This window comes from Microcaecilia unicolor, chromosome 5 (assembly GCF_901765095.1).
Source record: "Microcaecilia unicolor chromosome 5, aMicUni1.1, whole genome shotgun sequence".
Lineage (NCBI taxonomy): Eukaryota > Metazoa > Chordata > Amphibia > Gymnophiona > Siphonopidae > Microcaecilia > Microcaecilia unicolor.
In genome coordinates, this window is record NC_044035.1 from 135243459 (window position 1) to 135269252 (window position 25794).

General features: G+C 38.4%; 1 protein-coding gene across 3 annotated transcripts in view; it reads right to left on the reverse strand.

The window, feature by feature from the left end:
• LOC115470295 (hornerin-like) overlaps nt 1–25333 on the reverse strand; it is a 406057-nt gene extending 380724 nt beyond the window's left edge. Inside the window, exons 1-8 of one of the 3 annotated variants that reach the window (XM_030203336.1) lie at nt 25186–25333; nt 24722–24772; nt 20568–20678; nt 19041–19151; nt 17535–17642; nt 16774–16881; nt 15890–15997; nt 14723–14797 (exon numbers count right to left, since the gene is read on the reverse strand). In XM_030203336.1, coding sequence (XP_030059196.1) covers nt 14723–14797; nt 15890–15997; nt 16774–16881; nt 17535–17642; nt 19041–19151; nt 20568–20678; nt 24722–24772; nt 25186–25291 — 778 coding nt within the window. In that variant the 5' untranslated portion in view covers nt 25292–25333. The remainder of the gene's footprint in view (nt 1–14722; nt 14798–15889; nt 15998–16773; nt 16882–17534; nt 17643–19040; nt 19152–20567; nt 20679–24721; nt 24773–25185) is intronic. The other 2 variants (XM_030203337.1, XM_030203338.1) reach the window with 2 other exon arrangements.
• Between the last annotated feature and the right edge of the window lie 461 nt (nt 25334–25794).

Genomic DNA, 25794 nt, shown 5'->3' on the forward strand with positions numbered 1-25794 from the left:
ATGATTTAAAGTTGTTACAAGTTAACACCACTAGAGGGGGCAATATATCTCAGAAATTGTTAAGAGTGGAATAACGTTTTTTTTTTTTTGGCACACTTTTCACCCTTTTGGACTAAATAAGGAAGTAGAATGGGCAGAAGTAATGTAATGCAATATATATGTTAACAGATATTTGAATTGTGGATAATGGTGACATCATGCGGTTTGGGGATAGGTCTCTTTATTTATGGACTGTCTGAGTGTACATGTGTCAGTGTTTTTGGCAGTTGAACCCATGTAGTTCCCATCCATGAGGACAGGTTGAAAATGAGCTTATGACAATAAATGTAAGTCAGTTTTAATAAGTTAAACGATGGAGTGATTTTGGTATATTGAAGTTCTAAATCTATGTCCCTGTATTGTTTTCATGATTATTAACAGAACAGCCACTATAACAAGGTGGCACTTGAATGGCTCCTGAGGACGCCTTTTGATGAAACACAGTCTTGTGTAGAGCTGTTAACAAGACAAATTTGGACCTTCAGTTTGATGATTATGATGGGTTACATCAATATCTTGTGGACTGCAACTGCAAAGCATTCATTTATTTAAAGGACACTTTAAATATCCACGAGTTGAATTCTGGAGTTATACAATACAAGACATTGTGGACTCACTCTTCATTCTTCAGATGATTAATTAATTAAAAGTGGCTTGTAGTTTTCCGATTATCATCTACTGATGGACACTTATATGAGTGTTGTTAGATAGTGAATGTATAGATAGGAAGACTGGATTAATGGTATTGTGTGGTATTGTGTGACATGTATGGAGGATGATGCATTAGGTGGTTTTAATTTAATTTGATTGAGTATTACTATATATTATTTTTGCAATACATTTTTTTTTTGTAATAATCTATTCTTGTTAGTCAATATAGAACCTGGACCCTTGCAAGTTCAATTTGGTCACCAGCTTTCCATCTCACAGAAGACCGATCTGGAGCAGTTTGTCCACCAGAATGAATGATGTGTTTTCCAGAGTGCCCGGCCAGACCCACCTTGCAATTCATGATATATTCACTGATCCAGGGGTGGTAGTCCGACAATGCCCATATCAAATCCCAGAAGGCTAAAAGCAGGCTGTGGTAAAAGAGGTTACTGACATGCTAGAACTGGGAGCCATTGCAATGTAAACCAGTAATTGATCATCTCCCATTGTTTTGTATTGATTTCTGGAAGGTGAACGCTATTTCTACACCAGGAGCGTAGCCAGACAGTAGATTTTGGGTGGGCCTAGGCAAGAAGTGGGTGGGCACCAAGTGTTCTCCACCCCACCAAAAAAATATCTCAGCTGGTGGAAAAATGCTTCTCTCCACCTTGGCAGTCTGCAGCAGGCAGGCGCTGAAAGCTGAGAATGTGCAGGTGCCGGTATTGTGGAGAGTAGCGTTTTCATTACCATCAGGGGGGAGTCTTCAGCTGGCAGAGATTGGGATCCCCACCAGCTACTGCTAAATGTGTATTACTGTTGGGTGGGCCTGAGCCCTATGTGGGTGGGCCCTGGCCCACCCCAGCCCACCTGTGGCTACGCCACTGTTCTACACTAGAGGCCTATCAAATGCAAAGGGTGGATGAACTCATTGTGTGACTAGGAGAGGCCCAATTCACCTTGACCTTGGACCTGACCAAGGGATATTGGTAGGTTTCTCTTACCCAGATGCCTAGGAGAAGACAGCCTTTTCACCATCCCAGGGTTTGTTCCAGTTCATGGTGCTACCGTTTTGCTTTCACAGAGCTCCAACTATCTTTTAGCACATTGTGGATCGCCTATTCAAACCCCATGGCAACTACACGGCTGTCATCTACAGTAAAGATTGACCCACCAATCTTCATCCAGGTAAAAGAAGTACTGGATAGTCTACGGACCGCTGGGTTAACAGTGAATCCCAAAAAGTGCTTCATGGGAGGACAAGAAATCCAGTACCTGGGGTACTCAGTCGGGAAGGGAGAAGTGAGAATGATCACCCAGGTGTCAGTACCCCAGATGAAGAAGTAAATACGAGCCTTCTTTGGGCTCATTAGTTATTACCACTAGAACCCCTGAAGTGGCAGGAACTCCCAGATGGGTGTCACACCTCCCTGAGGTGATGGCCCAAGACCCAGAAGAAGTTGCAGACCCTGGACCCCATGCCCGATGAAACCAGTGGTAAGTTGGGGCATGGAGCACAGCTGTGACCATGACTAAGGGTTTATTGCAGAATATAAATTCATTAATACAATATAATACTATACAATGTCCCTTTCCTCTATCACACTGGCTGGCTACAAATAAGCTGGTTCTGAATCTTACAAAAAAGGGTTCCTGTTGTATTATGGGTTCTCATGATGAACCATATTCTACTCCTTTGCTCTTCAATTTATCAATATCTACTGTCAATTTATTTTGCAATTTAGGGGCAATTTTTGATTCTGAACTCTCTTTCAATAAACAAATTTCACAGGTACTTAAGCTGTGTTTTCTTTATCGTCCTTGTCTTTGTTCTATATGCAAGTTCCTAGATCTTTCAGCACTCCATACACTTGTTCATGCATTTGTAACTTTTCCTTTGCATTATTGTAATTCAGTGTACTGTGGCATTGCCAAATATCAATTGTGTTATTGCAGATATTACAGAATTCCACTGCCTGTTTTCTTTGCAAGGCTAGCAATTATGATCATGCTTCCCCACTACGGATTAAGCTACACTGGTTACCAGCAAACTTGCATATCTGGTTTAAGATTCCTTGCATTACTCATAAAGCACTTCATTTTGACACTCCTTTATACTTATCTTCTGTGACAATCCCTTATTCAGCAAGCTGTATTCCTCATTCCACTTATACGTTCCATCTAGTTCAATTTTTGTATTACAAAAAATGTAAGTTAACAAACTAAACATATATAGAGTATGGTACAATACAGATAATCACCACAAAGCATAAAAATATAAACTTAGAAAATCAAAACAAAAATTTGTCTATCAAGGATAGAACAGCTACTTCATAAGGAAAGCCTTTCTAATGAAACAGCATGTACAAAGTGGAGAAAAAAGACCTCAGTCAGTTGTCTAATATTACAACACAATGTTCGTGCCTCAAGCAACTCAAACATCACAGGTCAAAAAACATCACCTCTGCTGTAAGACAAAAAGACTCTTTCTTGAAACAATGTTGCAACTTCTTTCTCATACGGAAACAGTTAACAATTCTATTGCTGCTGAAATCAACCACTTATCTGGTACTTGAAATTGGTGCTGTATAATTCTTGGACTTGTCTGTGTCTTACAATTGTCCTCTCAACAATTTATAACCCATAAAAACCACAGCAACCACATTAACCCGACAGGGATTCTCTGTGTTGCTGCTGCTGCATCAGGGGAACATTTCTCTGTTTCTAGACCACAGAACTCAACAACTGAGCCAAATCTAGACGCCAACATTTAAAATTTTTCATTAAGAAGCTCCTCCTCCACCCTGAATGGGAGCCAATGGCAGGCTTAGAAAAAATGCTGACCACTCCAGCCTAACATGAAGTCCATATGGTTCCACAGAATTGAAAAAAAAAATATATATATATCCACTTTTGCTCCCTTTGTCTCAAATGCCTGGCAAAATTCCCACGACACTGAAACTGCTATAATTGTTCTAAAACCATGCACCTAAAGGTGGAAAAAACATGCTGCTTTTGCTGACTGTAGGCTACTACCAGTTCTTCCAGTTTCTCTGTATTAAAACACGAGCAGTGCTCTATCACTCTGGTCTTCAAAGATCTTGAAATCTGAACAGTGTACAGTAATCCACAAGGCCATTGAATTGCATATATAACCCCTGTTGATTTGCACATAGTAGAGCATTGCAAATCACAGTTCTTGCCTGATAAATGATGAACAAAATAGAAGTTTCAAATATTATAGAGCACACAGAACATTGACCACAACTATGGTTCCCAGAACTAACAATCCAAGTTTTTCTACTTTATGGTCTACACATCTCCTTGGCTCATCCGATCCTCCAAATTCCAGTTCTTCTCATAAGAGAACAGACATTTAGACCGTTCAAAACAAGAATGTATCTTCAATACAGCCAAATGTTGTTGAATAACTTTACTAACTTTGCCTGACATGGTAGTATATTTAGTTACAAAACACAGGGAATCCCTATCTTGACATTTATATTGTGACAGCACTACTTAAGGATTGTGTTAAACTCTTGTCACTGCTTTCTTCCCTCCAAAAACCCTGTAAGGAAGGACATGAGAAGATCAAAGGTACCTATGGACTATGAGCAAAACCAGAATAAATTAGAATAAATGGTGTCTGCTTTGTGCTGTTTGACAGGTGTCCAGACAGTTTTATGCATCCAGGGGCCCTTTTACAAAGGTGTGTAAGGGCCTACACTCATCCAGCACATGCAAAATCCTCATTAATACCTGGCTACTGCATGCCCCAGCCAGTAATTCCAAATTTGGCGAGCTCTGAAAACACGTGGTAGAAAATATTTTCTATTTTCTACTGTGGAGTGCCTACCCGGCGGTAAACGGCAGTAGGCGAGCACTGCATGCTTACCGCCCAGGTGGTGCATGAGACCTTACCACTAGGTCAATGGGTGGCAGTAAGGTCTCAGGCCAAAAATGGATGCACACTGGTTTTAATTTTGCCACACATTCATTTTCCAGCCCATTAAAATAATCCATAGGCCCGCTGTGCCCACCAGGGAAGGCATATGGTGCCATCCTTGCTTGGAAGGACTGGAACGTAACATTAATTTGTGAGACCTCTGCTTTAATTTGTTTGGTGTCCATCACATTTTCAGTGAACAATTGTGTGATTTGTTATAATTGGACCACCAATAAAGCAGTGTTGCAGGCATTGGCCTTATCTATCACTGATTTCAAAGGTGAAGGGGGATCAAATTTTGCATGCTTGGCTCTACTGCTAAGTGTGAAAGCCAATTCAATCTTGTTTACCTTTGTATTGGCCATCATTAAGAGCAGGAATGAAATGAGTATAAGAATGCTGAAATGGTTTTATATAAGGAAATGTTGGATTAAACTAGGAGCACTCCCTCTATACATTTTTCTCACTTGAGATCTCAAGCGTACCCCTTTCAATCAAAAATTCTGTCTTCTTTTACCTAGCCCCAAAATTATGGAATCATTTACTTCTTCCTATACAATCTGAAATCTCCTTTACTAAATTGAAATATCTTTTTAAAACACATTTTTTCAGGTGTCATTCGGGATCTCTTCTCCTGCCACTGGTTGAAATAGCCTGCAATGTTGTATGATTTTATGTTATTTTATGCTTTTAATTCTGTTTAACTTGGTGTTATGATTAAGCAATGTGCTATCATTGTTAGCATTGTTTTTATTGTGTTATTTATAATTTTTATTGTTAACTGCTTTGACCTGTAAATCAGAAATGGCAACATATCAAACATTCAAATAAACATAAGCAGTTATTAGCACTAATTAGATTTTACACTTGAGTAAAAGAAAGGAGTGTGGAAATGGAAGGGTCATGGGCAGAACTGGGGGCATTCCTAGCATTTATATACATTTTTATAGAATAAGGGGTGATATGTGTACAATTTATTTTTATTTGTACCCCACACTTTCCCACTCATGGCAGGCTCAATGTGGCTATTTGTACCTGGGGCAATGGAGGGTTAAGTGACTTGCCCAGAGTCACAAGTAGATGCCTGTGCCTGCAGTGGGAATTGAACCCAGTTCCCCAGGACCAAAATCCACCACTCTAACCACTAGGCCATGCTAATCATAGTGCTTTAAGGTATAAAAACATCACATCAACAATAAAGTTCAAGAAAAAGGTTTATTTCAACTGTCCTCCCTTGGACAGAGGCTGTATAAGAACATTATACAGGAAGCAAAAATACTTACTACAGCAGTTGCAGACATACAGGATAGATCAAGTTTTTGCTTGGTTACATTTGAGTATCACTCTTTTTATATACATTTTACACAATGGTTAGCCTTGTGTATGTCAAAGCTAATCTATAAATTTCTTTTGCAAATGTCAGCAGATTCCGTTCCCATGCTTTTTCTCTGCTAATTTCCAACCGCCCCCTCCTCCACCCTGCTTATCTTTACTGCCTCACATACTTCTCCTGAGTTAAAGGCATCTGGCATTTGTCTAAAAACACTTCACTACAGTTCCTTCCATTTCTTTATCTTTACTTCTGCACATACATTATATACAAATCCTCCCTTGAACCTTGCCACAAGGTTCACCATAGGCTTGACCAGGTTATAGTTGGACACACTGTTAGCTAGTGAACACTATCCTGCTTATAATCGAAAGAGAAAAACGCCTATATTGTGACCCAAATCGGGAGACAGACGTTTATCTCCCAAAAACGAATAAAGCGGAATAATCAAAAGCCGAATTTGGACGTTTTCAACTGCACTCCGTCGCGGATGCGGACAACGTTGATGGGGGCGTGTCGAAGGCGTGGTGAAGGCGGAACTGGGGCGTGGTTATCTGCCGATCAGAGATGGGCGCCTTTCGCCGATAATGGAAAAAAAATATGCGTTTTTAGCGAGAATTTAGGGCACTTTTTCTGGACCCTGTTTTTCCACGAATAAGGCCCCAAAAAGTGCCCTAAATGACCAGATGACCACTGGAGGGAATCGGGGATGACCTCCCCTGACTCCCCCAGTGGTCACAAACCCCCTCCCACCACAAAATATGCCGGTTCACAACTTTTTATTTTCACCCTCAAATGTCATACCCACCTCCCTGGCAGCAGTATGCAGGTCACTGGAGCAGTGGACTTCAGGCAGGTGGACCCAGGCTCATCCCCCCCCCCCCCACCTGTTACACTTGTGCTGGTAAATGGGAGCCCTCCAAACCGCCCCCCAAACCCACTGTACCCATGTGTAGGTGCCCCCCTTCACCCCTTAGGGCTATAGTAATGGTGTAGACTTGTGGGCAGTGGGTTTTGAGGGGGATTTGGGGGGGCTCAACACCCAAGGGAAGGATGCTATGCACCTGGGAGCTGTTTTACCTTTTTTTTTTTTTTTTGTAAAAGTGCCCCCTAGGGTGCCCGGTTGGTGTCCTGGCATGTGAGGTGGACCGGTGCAGTACGAATCCTGGCCCCTCCCACGAATAAATGTCTTGGAGTTATTCGTTTTTGAGCTGGGCGTTTTCGGTTTCCATTATCGCTGAAAAACAAAAACGCCCAGCTCAAAAAAAGATAAACGTCCATGTTTTTTCGAAAATACAATTCGGTCCGCCCCTTCACGGACCCGTTCTCGGAGATAAACGCCCATGGAGATAGGCGTTTCTGTTCGATTATGCCCCTCTATGTATAACATGCGCTCATCAAGCCGTCATGGCGTTTCACAACAGTTTCTATCAAACCTGGGCATTATCAAACCGTACAGTGATACTTCATTGTGCATGGTTTATATTACTTTTCAAATTGTCATATTTGTTTGCTTCTGCGATGTGCAGCATTTCATACTGTTCATTCACATGAACTGGAACTGTCAAATTAAGTGTTTGTTCACATACCTTGCGACAAATGGCCATAAGACAAGGAGTACAACATAACAATACCAGTAGCACTATAAACACAGTAAGGAAGAACATGAGTATACCTTTTAACCATGGGGTCAAATTCTTAAACCATGATGTAATTGTATCCCACCAAGAACCATCCAATAATCCCTCATAATCTGATACCTTCAATTTAGCAAGGGAAAGGATCCTTTGCATTGCATTCTTTACTATAATAGATTGATTCCTTATCACTGTGCAACAGGATGTATCATTGACAATAGCACATACACCACCCTGTTGGGCTAATAAAAAAATCAACAGCTATACGGGTATAGCTGCATGGCATGACGAGCAGTGTCATCAATTTGGCTTTGCAAAGTATTTACAACAATGTCTAACTCATGTGTTACTACATGCAACAGAGATTGTAGTCTGCGTATAGACATACCTAACTCATCAGCTACAGCAGAGCCAGCAAAGGGGAGCCAAGCAGTAGCAGATAAAGCATCTAAACGTGTTTTAGTTAATGGATGTGTGGAATTAATATAATCTAAAGCTAACTGTAATGCTTCATCATCAGTGCTTGCAGAGGGCACTGCTGAGGGAGTATTCACGGACCTCTGGCTGTTGATGAGGTAGCATTAAAATGACATAGATCAAAAGTTTCATTTCGCCAGAGAACTTGTCCATCATCTCTGCGACATGTATTATTGGAAAACAGATGTGATGACCACTCAAATGTATCATAGTATGTCCAAAGATTGTAGCGGGAACAGAAGAAAAAGATGACATCACAGGAGTACATATAATACAGTCAGTCAAGTTGAATGTCTTAGCTGCCATTTGAATGTGCTCAATGTAGGTGTTAGCAGAGGTGTGTCCGGGCAATAAGAAAACTAGGACTGTGCTGAGGAGGAGGATGGTGACGGACAGAGGCAGAGGTCTGCCAAATGTACCCATGTTGTGTGGTCCGTGAGTCGGGCTGTAGTGGCAGTTAATTCCTTAATAGTGAACGGTCCAATGTAAACCGGATCCTTCCACGTTTTGTGAGTGAAGTTCTTCCGGAGTACCAGTTGTTCAATTTGAAAAGAAACAGAAGGAGACTTGTAAAAAGGTTCAATACATGAAGATGTTTCTGGCCTGATTTTCCCTTTTTATTCTGCTGTAAAAAGTTTAATAAAGACATAAGATCTGATTTCTTAAAAGAGCCAGTAACAGGCCAGGCAAGGAAAGGATCTTTAACCGCATATTTGGCCCATTTAGCACAGGTTTCTGCAATAAGCTTTGAATCAAAAGGGAAAGTTTCCCTAACATGGACAAGGGGGGGGGGGGGGAACAACTCTTGCGGCTATCTATATATAGCACATAAGGAGTATCTGGAGGGACATTCCCGGCTGCACCACACATCTCTGGGGCAGTCCCTTTGGATTTAGAACTAAAACGCTTCATAATACAGAAACCAAGCCAAAAGAGAAAAAGGAAATAACACACAAATAGAAGAACATATATCAGCAAATATAAAAACAATGCCACAATGGAAATCAAAACAAAATCTGTATCTTTGCTTCAGTTTCTACTTACAGTTTCGATGAATTATGCCCTGACACCTACTCACTCCAGACTGGCCATTTCTGAAGATAATAGGGAAAGAGGCACAAAAATATTAACTTAATTTCTTCACTTCAATTCCAAGGATCCTACTAGATCCTTACTGACCAGCGAGCAGCATCCTGCCGCGGTTGCCAATTTGCTAATTATAGCACTTTAAGGTATAAAAACATCACATCAACAATAAAGTTCAAGAAAAAGGTTTATTTCAACTGTCCTCCCTTGGACAGAGGCTGTATAAGAACATTATACAGGAAGCAAAAATACTTACTACAGCAGTTGCAGACATACAGGATAGATAAAGTTTTTGCTTGGTTGCATTTGAGTATCACTCTTTTTATATACATTTTACACAATGGTTAGCCTTGTGTATGTCAAAGCTAATCTATAAATTTCTTTTGTAAATGTCAGCAGATTCCGTTCCCTAATTTCCAACCGCCCCCCTCCTCCACCCTGCTTATCTTTACTGCCTCACATACTTCCCCTGAGTTAAAGGCATCTGGCATTTGTCTAAAAACACTTCACTACAGTTCCTTGCATTTCTTTATCTTTACTTCTGCACATACATTATATACAGCCACTCCTCCTCTAGGTGTGTACATTTGTAGCATGTTTCAGTTGGTGCAAATGGCCGTGCCTAAAGTTAAGCACAATTCCTGGCCATAATCACTATTCTGTAAACTACGCATAACTTTAAGCACAGCTTATAGAATTTCATTTTTTTCAGCACCAAATATAGAATTCATCCCATGCGACTAGCACTCCAGTTTTATAGAATAGAGCTTAGCAATAATGTCAGTAAATGCCGATTTATGACATCACATGCATAAGTGCACCAGTTCTAAAAATTGGTGAACACAAGTGGTACCAACATTTGGGCACCCTTTATTGAATTGCCCTTTTTGCAGTGTGTTTTTGGGTTGTTCTATTGTAGAATTTCACAGAGGAGTTCCTTGAGGATTTTCTGTTTATATGTTGCTTTTGACTCTGGCCGTCTCCAGTTTTTTGCTTGACTGCTGCTGTTGCTCTGTATTTACTATCGTCAGTGCAATAAGGTCTTATTCCACCTTCTTCTTCTTCCCAACCAAACCACAGCTCTCCAGGACTTTATTATTTTCCCCTTATTCATCCTGTTGGGGGACAGCTACTGTATATACAGAAAACCAAAGAGGTCTTTTAAACATAGCATCCTCTACTGCAGAGAGCAGCCACTTCCTTCATATGTGGCATCTCTGTATCATCACCTCTAGGTTAATTCAAGTCACAGGACAGATGTGGAACAAGACCTGGTTTGAAATGACCATTGGTGAAGATTTCTAACAAAATATTTTACAGATATTAGAGAAATAAAAATAAGAGTACAATATAAAAGCAGATAGTGTCATTTTACCAAAAAGAAAATTAACTGAAAGAAAACCAACTCTATGTTTGATTTTCAAGGTCCTCAGACAAAATAGGCCAGAGTTCTTAAAGAATAAGTTAGCCCTTTACACACCTTTGAGACCTATAAGGTCCTCTCAAGGATCATCAATATCTGCACTCTGGTCAAAAAACATTGTATGATGTGATACCTGCCACATCATACAAGCCTTCTCAGGAATAGCCCTCACACTCTGGAATTTACTCCCAGAGGGGCTGCATATAACTCAAGACTACCATCAGGAAGCAGGTGACAGCCTGGCTGTTCTCCCAAGCCTTTAATACATAGGGTGATTGACTATACATTCATTCTGCACCTGGACTACATATGCTGTAACTTAGATTAGTTCCTTATAGCTTGCTTAACTATACAAAGAACTTGGCCTTGAGTTTAGCTAACCATCAAATCATCACAACTGACTCTGTACCACGCATTTTGTTCCAATCTTAGTTCCTCAGCTATATAGTAAACTGTATTGTAGAAAACCTTTAGCATCACATCTATGTTAGTTGAATGTTCTAATGCATGTTTAATAGGTGTATCGTTAGTATTATGCTAGCATTGTATTATATCTCTAGTATTTAAATTCCAGTGCTGTTAAATGTGTATATTTGTGATACTTTTTCACAATAGTTATATTATTAGGTTTCAATTTACTGTTTTCAAGTTTACCTCATTTATTGTATTTGTTTATTCTTGGTTATTTTATTATTGTTATGCTGTTAGCAAACGTGTAAGTTTTATGTTTAACTGTACGTGCTGTACACCACCTTGGGTGAATCTCTTCACAGAGCCCATACCAGTGGATGGGGTTTATTAAATCTTGATCACAGATCAAGATTAATAAGCGTGCAAAAATGTTCATGAACGTAGTAAATGAATTGTAGTGCCATAGCACAGTGTGACCACCAGATTCTCCCATATATTCTAAAACTGAAGGCATTCCTTATGCATGTTGTATAAACCTACTAGAGTTCTCTTTTGTAGTGATCTGGTTCTAGTCATGCAAGGAGGATCAGAGGAGTAATAGTTTTCTGAGTCAGTTACTAACATCATAGAATTTTCCAACCTACACAGTTTTTCAAATAGGCCTGCTACTATAGTCCCTAGGAATAACACCCATAAAAAACAACTGAGCTCCTATTTTCCTAAAAGTGAATGCTGGCCCATATTTTGATTTTAAAGATTCGCAGACAAATATGATGTGCTCATTGAGATTAAGATTGTTTTATTTAATCAACTTGAATTTTGATGACAAAACTATGTTTCAAATTAACATTATAAGATTAATCTTTTGAAAACCAAATGATCATCAATTTAAGCACAGAGGTTACAATGCAAGATTCTGATTTATGGAAAGTGGAGTTTCAGTGTTGCTTTTTCACTTCTTTGATCCACCTGTGCATTGTTTCTGCTGGTCTGTGTTTTCACATCCATCTGTAATAAGAACCACAAAATTAGTGGATGTATACCCTATTGAACCCTCTGAGGCTTCCTGCATGCTTCCTAATACTTCATTTCATAGGTAAGAATTTTTTAGATGAAAATATTAATGCAATTCAGTGATTCATCATGTGCACATAAAAATGAGAAGATTTCTGGGCCTGTGACATGACACAATTTTGGATCTTGAAGATGAAAAAAGGGAAAATGTTTTTTTTTAAACCTCTATATTATGCTATCTCTTTTTAAAAAGAAAATATGCTCATATTGCGTTATTAAAGGGCGTGCTGAAATGTTTGACTATAGAGAATCCCTTTCCATGTTATTCTGTAGGAAATGAGGGGCCCTTTACTAAGGCACAGAGGTACCTATGCTCATTCAATGTGTGTCAAATTGGCACTACAGCCAGGCTACCACATGCGCCAGGCAGCAATTCCATTTTTGGCGTGTGCCTAAAACACGTAGTAGAAAATATTTTCTATTTTCTACCGCAGAGCACTTACCCGACAGTAATTGGCAGTTGGCGTGCACTGGACACTTACAGCCAGGTCAGCATGTGAGACCTTACTGCTAATTCAACGTGTGGCGTTCAGGTCTCAGGTTGAAAATGGACGCCTGTTGGTTTTCATTTTGCTGCATGTCCATTTTCTGACACAATAAAAAATCCCTTTTTTCCAGGTGCACTCAAGAAATGGACCAGCGCACATCTAAAACACACACCTACACCAGCGTAGGCCACTTTTGGGCGTGCTTTAGTAAAAGGGCCCCTTAATTCCTTAGAAGATGCAATTTCCTTATTACAAAACAAATTTGGAAATAGAGATGTTTTCAAAACCCAATAGATCATATTATTTGATGAGGTTCCTAAATTATCTCTGCTGATTTTCAGTGAATGTTTTGTTACTAAATGATTTTCATTCTATTTTGCTCTATAAAACGATTAATACAACTGACAGGGAGTGGAGGAGTGGCCTAGTGGTTAGGGTGGTGGACTTTGGGCTGGGGGAACTGAGCAACTGAGTTTGATTCCCAGCACAGACTGCTCCTTGTGACTCTGGGCAAATCACTTAACTCTCCATTGCCCCATGTAAGCTGCATTGAGCCTGCCATGAGTGGGAAAGTGTGGGGTACAAATGTAACAAAAAAAAAAAAAATAGCATAAAGGGGATAATTTTATAAATAGGTTCTAACACTTAAGTACACATTGCACACATACATGATTCGATTACTAGCATAAATGCACTTAATAATAGCCCACATTGCCATAATCAGGCCAGGTGTCACTGTTTCACTGATAGATTGGGGTCCCTCCCTCTCCTGGATAGTAAATGGTATGATGATAGACTGTCTAAAAGTTGCTAAAGTAATTTTAAAAACTAATTGATCACATATTTTTTTTCAGTGACTGGATCTGAACACTGGAATAAATTGACTTTTGCCTAACATCAGGATGCCTTTTTGTTGGTTTTTTTTGTAAAAGAACTGAAGACTTAACTTTTTAAGGGCGCTTCTGTAGGTTTAAATGCAAGCCCTAATGAAGGAAAAATGATCTGTAAACTCTAAAGGGTTTTGCATTAGTTTTGTGATCTTCTTGCACTAAGGGCACTGTATTTTTTTTTTTTGGGGGGGGGGTTGTTGAGGGGGAAGAAATGTGTTGGGGTGAAGAATGTCAATGGATGTATTAATCAGCAAGCACTCTGACATTATCACCATGCTAATTGATTAAGATATTTAATTTATTGAAGATTTGTGTTTTTGTAGATTTAAAGGTGTATTCATCTTTATTATTCAGTGTTTTGGAGTATAACAGATACAGCAATACGTAAATGGAATAAATAAATGTCTCTTCCGCAGTACTACAAACCTATTACAAAAAAATATGAAGTCACATTTGGAACTACTTGGGTTTAGAAGATATTACTAAAAATAAAAATAGGAATCCTGCAGTTTGAGGAAAATGAATACATTCACAGTGTCAATAAAAGAATCAACATTTTTACAATTAAAACATTTTGGTGTCCTTCTAGTAAGCTGGAGTAAGCACTAACACATTTCTTACCGGAGCATAAGAAAGCTTACAGTGGTAAATTTGCATACCACATGCTAAAGAAATTTATATTATATTTTGTGGAGAGGTGTGTCTGGGAGGTAGAGTGTGGGTGTGACTATGCTAATCATTTAGCACCAATATCTTAACATGATTAGCACTTCATTAGTTTGTAGATGTTCAAAACAAGAATAGAACTTCTGAAAACACCATGGTATCAATTCCTTGCCTGAAAGATGAAATTTTATACAGTTTCTAAAGAAAAAAAATCCATAAAAACAACACATGACATAAATAATTTCTGAAAATTACTGAAAACCAACCTATTCAACAAGGCATACCACAAAGATCCATCCTAAATACCAGTAAACAGAATTTATACCAGAACTTCACAAAATGGAACTCTCTATTCCTGTTTGTTTAAGCTAATCTATCACGATTGAATTTTAACCCAATACCTTTTATTTCTTCTTACAAAAATGAACTCTCTGTACCTGTTTACCTAATCCATTCTGTCACCTCCATTATAACTATGTATTTCTTTTTCCGGAATTGGTGATCACCATTACGGAACAATGTAAGCCACATTGAGCCTGCAAATAGGTGGGGAAATGTGGGATACAAATGCTACAAATAAATACATAAATAAATATTTAAAACTTACGACCAGAGACTTGACTCTGTGAGCTCTGATTCAGTTGGTTTCCACAGCCACTGCCCTGGCCAGTTGAAGATGTTTCTAATGACGCATAATAGAAGCGAATTAGAAATATGATTCTGTAAAGGTTTGATAGTTTCTGCTTAAAACTGTCATTAGCATTCACTTGTCACACACCCGCTTCCATTCTTTATTTAATCCACTTTAATACAGCCATCAAAGTCCGAATGCAATGCTCTTAGTCAGAAGCCACAAACCATAATTCTCTTTACAGTCTAATGTACATGCACCCTGATTCTTTACAATGGGGGGGGGGGGGGGGGTAAGTATCCAAAGGTCGCCTAAAGTTAAGTGCCAGAATGCTGAATGCTGAGTGTGCACAAATGTAAATGTAAGTCTGCAGTTACTAGTCTAACTTTAGGCATGGGCACTTACTCCAGCTAGTGTAAGTACTGAAGCCTAATTGTAGGCAGTTCAGTGCAAAAATGCAGGTATTCTATAAACCAAAAGCAAATCACAGGACATGCCACAGATCAGACCATGCTCTTTTCTTGTCTATGCCCCCCTGCAGTCGCATTCTCTGGAATTTACAGGCTCAATTTATTGAATACTGACTAGGGGCAGTTATGTGTGTAACTTCTTATTACTGGCAATTCGTGACAATTAATACAAATTATAGCATGTGAGCTCGATAAATTAAATGCTCAACTGCTCTTATTCTAAACCTTGCAGATGCAACTTTGCATAATAATCGCAAAGTTAAGCATGAAACTTTATATAATTATGTTGTACATTTCAGTATTTAAGTGATAGATGAGTCTCCCTTGCAGGGATTTTAAACTCTGCTTCTGCAACATTCCGTGTCCAGGCTGTCCACAGAGGCTGAAACTTGGATTAACAACTGAACTTTAGTCTCTCATATTGTATTCTACTACTGTGTCACTAGATTATTGGGGCAACCTTAGATCATGACATATCTCTAGAAAGAAACCCTTCATCTTAATCAAATTAAATGTTACTATTAATTCATTTCATTAAAACATTATCACTGTTCATGAAGGTAATCTTCTCCAAAGAACAGAAAAAGAATTATTCCACAAACATCTCTAAAAATCACACATTAATTGTTAAACAGTTTCTATGGAAAAAGTATTGTAATGAATTAAAACTTACGACCAGAGACTTGGTTTTTCTGTTGACAGGCGCCAACTGCAACCTGAGAGCTCTGAGAACTCTGACTGCTGTTTCCACAGCCACTGCCTTGGCCAGTTGAAGATGTTTCTAATGATGCAGAACAGAAAAGAATTAGAAATGTGATTCTGTAATGTTTGACATTTTCTGCTGGAAAACATCATGAACGTTCACATCTTCCTGGAATTGCCCCCCCCCCCCCACACACACACACTCTCTCCATTTTTAATTTGATCCTAACAAAGCCATCGTAACTGCAATGCTTAGTCAGAAGCCACAGACCACAATTCTCTCTGCAGTCTGATGTGCATGCGCCCTGATCCTGGACAGGAGGAGGATAATTATCAAAAAGTAACCTAAAGTTAGGTGTCGGAATGTTAAATGCTGAGAGTGCACAATGGCCATTATAGAAAACTATTGTAAGTCTGCAGTTACTAGCTTATTTAGATGGGTAACAACAGGTCTGCTATAACCACCCTACAAAATACAAGACATGCCTCTGAGCCATCCATGATTTTTAAACTCTGATTCTGTAGCATTCCATGTCCAGGCTGTCCACAGAAATTGAAATTAGGATTAACAACTGAATTGTAGTCTCCCACATTTCATTCTGCTACCATGCCACTAGATTAAGGGGGCAACCCTACGTCATGACATATCTTTAAAAAGAAACCCTTCATCTTAAGTCAAATTAAATTTTACCATCAATTCTTTTCATCAAAACATTTTCACTGTTCATGAAGGCAATCTTCTCCAAAGAACAGAAAAAGAATGATTCCACAAACATCTCTGAAAATCACACCTTAATTGTTAAAGAAGTTCTATGGAAAAAAGTATTGTGTTTAATGTAATGAATTTAAACTTACGACTAGAGACTTGGTTTTTCTGTTGACAGGAGCCAACTGCAACCTGAGAGCTCTGCGAACTCTGACTGCTGTTTCCACAGCCACTGCCTTGGCCAGTTGAAGATGTTTCTAATGATGCAGAATAGAAGAGAATTAGAAGTGTGATTCTGTAATGTTTGACATTTTCTGCTTGAAAACGTCATGAACATTCACATCTTTCTGGAATACCCCCCACCCACTCTGTCCATTTTTAATTTGATCCTGTTTAACAAAGCCATCGTAACTGCAATGCTTAGTCAGAAGCCACAGACCACAATTCTCTCTGCAGTCTGATGTGCATGCGCCCTGATCCTGGACAGGAGGAGGATAATTATTATAAAAAAGTAACCTAAAGTTAGGTGTCAGAATGTTAAATGCTGAGAGTGCACAATGGCCATTATAGAAGATCTGTAGCATTCCATGTCCAGGCTGTCCACAGAAATTGAAATTAGGATTGACAACTGAACTACAGTCTCCCACATTTCATTCTGCTATCATGTCACTAGATTAAGGGGGCAACCCTACTTCATGACATATCTTTAAAAAGAAACCCTTCATCTTAAGTCAAATTAAATTTTACTATCAATTCTTTTCATCAAAACATTTTCACTGTTCATGAAGGCAATCTTCTCCAAAGAACAGAAAAAGAATTATTCCCCAAACATCTCTGAAAATCACACCTTAATTGTTAAAGAAGTTCTATGGAAAAAAGTATTGTGTTTAATGTAATGAATTAAACTTACGACTAGAGACTTGGTTTTTCTGTTGACAGGAGCCAACTGCAACCTGAGAGCTCTGAGAACTCTGACTGCTGTTTCCACAGCCACTGCCTTGGCCAGTTGAAGATGTTTCTAATGATGTAGAATAGAAGAGAATTAGAAGTGTGATTCTGTAATATTTGACATTTTCTGCATAAAAAGTTCATGAACATTCACATCTTTCTGGAATCCAACCCCACCTCCACATCCTCTCCCTCCATTTTTTATTTTATCCTGTTTAACAAAGCCATCATAATTGCAATGCTTAGTTTTGATTTTTTTCTGCTTGAAAATGTCATGAGCATTCACAACTTCATAGAATACCCCCCTCCATTTTAATTTGATGCAATTTAACAAAGCCATTATAACTGCAATGTTTAGTCAGAAGACACAAACCACAAGTCTTTATTATGCAATCTGATATGCATGTGCCCTGATCTTGGACAGTAGGAGGATAATTATCAAAAAGTAACCTAAAGTTAGATGCCAGAATGTTAAACGCTGAGAATGCACAATTGCAATTATAGAAGACTATTGTAAGTCTACAGTTACTAGCTTAGCTAGACGGGTAACAACAGATATGCTATAATCCCCGTGCAAAACAAGACATGCCCTGACCCATCCATGTCCTTTTTAGGTCCATGCCCCCTTGCAGTTGCATGTTCTGGAATTTGCGTGCTCAATTTATAGAAGACCAACTAGAGACAGTTACACGTGTAAGTTCTTATCACTGCTAATTAGTGGTAATAAACACCAATTATAGCCAATAATTGATCATTAATAAAAATTAAGAGCTCATTAGATAATTAGGGGGTGGTTTTACCAAACTGCAGTAAAAAGCGGCCTTAGAGCATTCATATGTGGGTCATTCTCATGCTCTAAGACCATTTTTTCCACACGGGTAAAATGGCTGCTTTTTCTATATTTTGAATTAATGACCAAGCGTTAATTTTCTCATTAGCACATGGCTATTAGCGCATGAGCCCCTACTGCTACCTATTGTGTAGGCAGTAAGGAGCTCACACACTAATCGATTAGCAAGTGGCAATGTAGTTTCTCTTAATGATCATTGTAGAACACACCTATTCTTTCTCTCCTGACCCACCCCACCACAAAAAATTTAAAATCGGAGTGCTCCCCACAGTAAGGTCTTTTTTTGCTGTGGCAAGCATGTGTTAGTGCTTACCACAGCTTAGTACAAGGACCCCTTAGTTACATGCACAAGTACTCTTAATTGGTAATTTGCGTGTGTAATTTTGCGTGCTACCATGCCGCTAGGTTATGAGGCCAACCCTGGATTATCTTAAGTGAAATTAAATTATACCATCAATACATCGTTCCCTTCATTAAAACATTTTTACTGTTTATTAACGCAATCTTCTCCAAAGAACAGAATCAGAATAATCCTATGAATACAAGCATCTCTAATAATAACACAATAATTGATCAATAGTTTCTATGGAAAAAGTGTTGTATTGAATTAAAACTTACGACCAGAGACTTGGTTTTTCTGTTGACAGGAGCCAACTGTAACCTGAGAGCTCTGTGAGTTCTGACTCCCCTGGTTTCCACAGCCAATGCCCTGACCAGTTGAAGACGTTTCTATTTATGAAGAAGAGAAGAGAAGAGAAGAAGTGTGATTCTGTAAAGGTTTGATCATTTGTACTTGAAAATGTTATGAATATTCAAAACGTTTTGTAATTTGCCTCCCCCACACCTTACATTTTTTAATTTGATCTAATTAACAAACCCATCATAACTGCAATGCTTAGAGAGAAGCCAAACATCACAATTCTCTCTGCAGTCCGATGTGCATACATTCTGAATCTGGACAGTAAGGGCCTCTTTTAATAAGGCATGCTTTTTAGCACGTTCTAATGATTGGCATGTGCTAAATGTTAGAGTTGCCCATATATTCCTATAGACGTTTGTAGCATTTGCGCATGCCAATCATTAGCACGCACTAAAAATGCTACCACATTTGATTGATAGGTGTGTCTCCTATCCTTTCAGTCTTTCTAGGTAAACTGAAACTAGGATTAAGAACTGAATTATGTTTTCCTATGTAGCAGTGTGCTACCGTGCTACAGGGTTATGGGGTCAACCCTAGGACATGACGTATATCACTAGAAATAGACGAAGAACTTTTCATCAAGTGAAATTAAATTATACCATTGGTATTGATGAAGCTACACTGTTTCCTTATCAAATTTGGAGTTTAATACAAATTTCTGATGTTGATGTTTGAAGTCATTAATGATAAACCCCAGTGGTTTGGGCTGCTACCTTGTGAATATATAAGCCAACTAGATCTACTACTACTACTACTACTACTTAACATTTCTAGAGCGCTACTAGGGTTACGCAGCGCTGTACAATTTAACAAAGAGAGACAGTCCCTGCTCAAAGAGCTTACAATCTAATAGACAAGTGAACGGTCGGTCCGATAGGGGCAGTCAAATTGATCTGCTTGATATGCCTTCTTTTCATTCTGTAAAGTTGCATGAACACAGAATTACTATTTTGTAAGTTACATGTCCAAAATCTTGGAAGCTTTTGCCATTATTTTTGTGAAGTTTTAATAACTTGCAGTTTTTAAAAAGCAGATAATTCCAAATGTATTTCAAAAAACTGTTGGTACTGACACAGCTGTACTATATAACCTGATGACAACAGCATTTATATTTATGCTTGTTTGATTTTTTACTGATTTTAGTATTAGTTGTTTTTTATTGTCAATGATTTATTGTATCCCACTCAAAATTGTACATTGAGCAGGGTATTTTTTTTAAATAAATAACTAGCTAAGGAGTCCTTTTACACGGATACACTAAACAGTGGCCTGCACTACTTTTAACTCGTGATTTTCCTTGCATTAAAACATTTTCACTGATCATGAAGACAATCTTCTACAAAGAACTGAAAAAGAATAATTATAGAAATACAAATATTTCTAAAAATCACACAATAACTGTTAAATAGTTTCTATGGGGAAAAATATAATGAATTAAAACTTACGACCAGAGACTTGATTTTTCTGTTGACAGGAGTCAACTCCAACCTTTGAGCTCAGTGAGCTCTGACTGCCCTGGTTTCCACAGCCACTGCCCTGCCCAGTTGAAGATGTTTCTAATGATGCAAAATGGAACAAAATTAGAATTGTGATTCTGTAAAAGTTTGATATTTTCTGCTTACAAGAGCTACAAGCATTCACAATTTACTGGAATTCACCCATCTCCCCATCACATTTCTCAGCATAACAAACCCATTTATTTATTTTTATTTATTTCAAAATTTATATCCCACACTACCCAAACTTGCTTTGGTTCAGTGTGGCTTAGAGTAAAGATTATACAAACAGTTAATTTGACATTAGACCAAGAATGCAAATTCAAAACAATCAAGCTTCTGTTACATCAAATAACCTACTGAGCGTGGGAGATGGGCAAGTGGGAGATGGGCAAGCCCTTGACAGGGAGCAGATGAACTCTCAGTAAACGGACTGTGGGAAGGTGTGCACTTTAATTACTCAGCAGGGGGGAAATGAACCCACCTTAGGGTAGTACAGGTCTTACCGTGTGGGGGGAGCACGCTGAGAACTCCTGCAAACACCTGCACCGCTCGCTGCCGACAAAGAGGCCCTTCCTGTCTCATCAGCAGCTCTTATGCGGTGCCTGGGACTCCTACTGGAGCCCCGCCCCCTTCCGGCTTCCCAACCAACTGCAGGCAGGGCCTCCTGCCGCGTCATCCAGACCGTCAGTGGGGAAGCCGGAAGGGAAGGGGCGCTCTGGCCGGGGAGCTGCCGTGCAGCAGCCGCCATGTTATGTGCGGCTGCTCGGCATGCTCTCGCCGGCCTTCCTAAACAGTTAATTTGACATTAGACCAAGAATGCAAATTCAAAACAATCAAGCTTCTGTTACATCAAATAACCTGAATAGCATAGTCAGTTGATCACTTTTGACCTAATCTGATTTGCTATCATCACCAAAAGATTTCCTAAAAAAACAAATCCTTTAGATGCTTGTAAAACCTTAGGGGTCCTTTTAATGCAGTAAGTAAAAAGGCTGCAAAAATACATGGCTATTTGATAAGATTGCCCTTACTGCGTGGCCATGCAGGGGAGGGAGCACTTACCCATTGAGGTGGTGGTAAGGGCTCCCCTGCTAAGCTGGTGGTAATCAGGTAGCACATGGCAGTGCCCAATTACCACTGGGTAACTGCTATGTTGAAAAATTGGGCCCTGGAACTACCACCTGTGCCCGCGTTGGGCCGGCGGCAGCTCCAAATTGGTGATCGGTAAGCCCACATTGGGCTTACCGCTGCTTAGTAAAAGGGCCCATTATATAGCAATTCATACCTCTTACTTCTTTGGGTAAAGAATTCCAGTATTTTGTACATTGGCAAGCAAATTCCATATAATACATTGATTTATACATCAATTTCTGACAACTAGGGAAATGGAGAGTATGATAATTCCTCGTTTCCAACACCACATTTTGTAATGTTACATTTATCAATCCTAACAAAAAAAACAGCACCACAGGCCTTTAAAAATGGAACACAGTTCTTTAATGAATGAGCCTTTTTGTCAAGGCTCATTCATTAAAGAACTGTGTTCCATTTTTAAAGGCCCGTGGTGCTGTTTTTTTTGTTTGGACTTTAGTTTGTACTTCGTTCCCTCTCTTTTGTTATATACATTTATTAATCCTGACATTTATCTTGGAACAAGGCCAAAAATAATTTGTTATACCAAAGTACATAATTTAAAAGCAATACACACATTGATTGGGATCCACTGTAATGATTGCAACAATGGCCTAGCTCCATCTTAATGTGATTTTCCATACAATCAGTATTATAGATGTTATTTTGTGTTTGTGATTTCTTCAGTACTTGTTCCCTGTACCCTGCATATACTCCATTACAATAGTCTACATGAGATAATGCTATACTTTGAACCAACATACAAAAAACTTCCCTAGGGAAATAATCTCTCTTTTTAGTTTCTATACCATCCTGAACATTCCTGATGTCACAGATCTGACCTGCTTTTCGAAAGTCAATTTTCGATCTAGGATGACCCCTAGAATTTTCAAGTTTTCAACCAAAGGATAGATAACTCCATTAATATTAATACTAGAAAACATTTCACTACAATAGGGAGATGTTATCATTAATAACTGATTTTTTCTCTATTTCACTTGTTTAAATACAGCACCCAAGATTCCATAATATCCACACCTAGTTTTGATCAGCTCCATAATTTCATTTATCCCCTTATCAAATAGAATATATATAGAGAGAGATACATTGTCTGTGCATATAGAGGGATTTAAACCTTTGTTTTCAAGAATCATCCTGAAAGGTGCCAACAGTATAGTACACAGTATTGGTGAGATAGGTGACCTTTGGGAAGCTCTACAGATAGCTTTCCAAGAAGGTGAAACTGTGTTTGCCCTTTTTACTTGGTAAAATCTGTATGTTAGAAACCCTTTAAACCACTTAAGCACCCCTTTTCCAATTCCAGTCTTATTCATCAGCCTTAACAAAATAAGATGGTCTACAATGTCAAGAGGACTTGACGTATCAAATTGTAGGAGGAGAATCTTTTTACCTTTTGCTAATTTCTGTTCTAAAATGTGCTATAAGTGTTGTCAACACTGTTTCCGTGCCGTACTGTGGCTGATAACCAGATTAGGACTCATGAAGTATAGAAAAATACATAAATAATCCATTAGCTGTTTGGCGACTATTTCCTCCATGATATTAGCCATGAGAGGAATAGAAGCCACCAGTCTATTATGCTTCTACCAGTCTTCACATTAGTGTCAGCAAAATATTTCCTTTCTCTTTAGGAAAATGCCCTTTAGAAAACATGAATGACATGTAGATCTTAAGTTGATCAACAACAAAACATAAAAAAACAGGAACCTCTTTTATTGTATAATTTGGACAAATATCCATGATACAGAATGTTGTGGAGTACTTTAGTACCAGTTGATTCACAGATTCAAAGGTTGGAGTATAAAAGGTCGGCCACACTATATCAGCAATTACTACTTCATTAGAGTAACTAAAATTCTCAATAAAACTACCAAATCTTCTCTTACATTCATCAGGTTTTTCCTCAAATCAAATATGTTATTCTTAAAATACCTAGCCAAATCATCTGCCATAGGAAGGCTGTCATTCACTGTTGCCAGTGGCTGAGAATCTAGCAGATTATTGCTCTGTACAGTTTTTAAAAAAAACATTTTTATAATCAGCTCCTATTTGGTCTGTAAAAAACATTTCTGTTTTGCTTGTTTTATCTGGTCCTTATAATCTTTTAATGCCCTTTTCTACATATCCTTATTATCCACAATTTTAATCTTCTTCCACAGTCGCTCTCGCCTTCTATATAGTCTTTTCAATTCACTGAGGGGGTCTTTTACAAAGGCACGCTATCATTTTTAGTGTGTGCTAATGATTAGCACAAGCTAAACGCTAGAGATGTCCCTAGGAATATATGAGCATTTCTAATGTTTACACACACTTATTTTTAGTGCACGCTAAAAATGCTAGTGCGCCTTTGTAAAACGGACCCTTAGTTCATTATTGAACCAAGGTGCAACTTTTTGTCAACATCTCTTTATTATTCTCATTGGAGCTATTTCATCCAGCACTATCATGCTTCTTTCATAAAATTCTCTCAAAAATCCATCAGATAAAACATTCACCAAAATTTGGTTATTATATATATTTTCCAAGAATCTTACCACGTGTTACATATAAGAAAGTAACATTTAACTTAAAATTATCTGACAATACCACAATGCTTAGTCAGAAGCACCAATTCTCTCTGCTGTTTGATGTTCATACACCCTGAATCTAGACAAGTGGGTTTCAATGTTTGAGAGATAGGTGGGTGCCCCTTACTTCCAGCAACAATAAACACTACCTCTGCAGCATTACAGTTTTAGGCTGTCCAGAGGTCATGAAACTAGGATTAAGAACTGAACTATGATCTCCCAAATAACAGTGCACTATTATGCTATTGGGCCATAAATAGCAAATCATTGCACCTTGCATTAAAATATTTCTCAGTTTATAAAGGTAAACATCTCCAAACATCACACAACATATTTTGTACAGTATCTATAGAAAAAAAACCATTTTGAATTAAAACTTACGTCCAGAGACTTGACCTCCACATGTACCTCCCTTGCCAGTTGTTGATGTTTCTGATAACACAGAATTGAATAGAATAAGAAATTAAAAATTCTGTGAGGCTTGGTATTATCTGCTTGAACATTTAATGAGCCTTCATTTATATTGAAATTTTGCCTCATTGTTTTTACTTTGGCCCTTGCAGGCAAGCCATCGTAGATTTAATTATTTATCACAAGGTACAGACCACAATTTCTTCAGGAGCTTCCTGTGCAGAAAATGCACCCTGAATCTAAACAGTTACTGTCATTGTTTCAGAAATGTTAGGTTTTCCCCTAGAGACTGTAAACACTATCTAGAGAAGCTGATCCTGGACTTGTAAACAGTGAAGCTTTACTCGTATATCTTAAGGGAAATAAAATACACTACACTTGCAAAGGAAATAAGAAAATTAATAATCACTGCAGCATAATGAAATACAACTTACGATCATAGCCTTGGTTTTTGTTTTGGCATGAGTTGTTGCCTTGATCCTGTTGATGTGTTGTCTGTTGATTGCATTGGCTGTTACCACTACCACCCTTGGCAGACATGTTTCTTTCTATTTGTCTACAGTAGTGCAGAAGAAGAAGAAGAAGAACAGTTATGCGAGTCTTTGGTGTGATCTGCAAGAACATGCCATTTATATACATAAGTACTGCTCCTCCCTCTGCCAAATAAGCATTACGTGTGCATTAGTGGAGCTCTTAAAATCAATTAAGAGTTTGTCACCAACATAATTATGATAATTCTCTAATAACGTCAGTCTCACAAATAAGGTAGGTATCACTTTATATAATGTATTATTTTAATTATTTGCCATGACTTGGTGTTTGTTTAATGTATAAATTATACCTTGTCATTATTTTATATGATTGAATCATTTTCCAGAGTAGAGGCCTATTTACCAAACCAGATTTGGAGGGTAATTTTATAAAAGCATTTACATGCATATTTGATAATATACTAATGCAAAATTACTATTATTATTTGAATTAGCTGAGGCTTTTCAATTGTACCTCAAGGCCAGTTACATTTTTATAAAATTATCCCATGC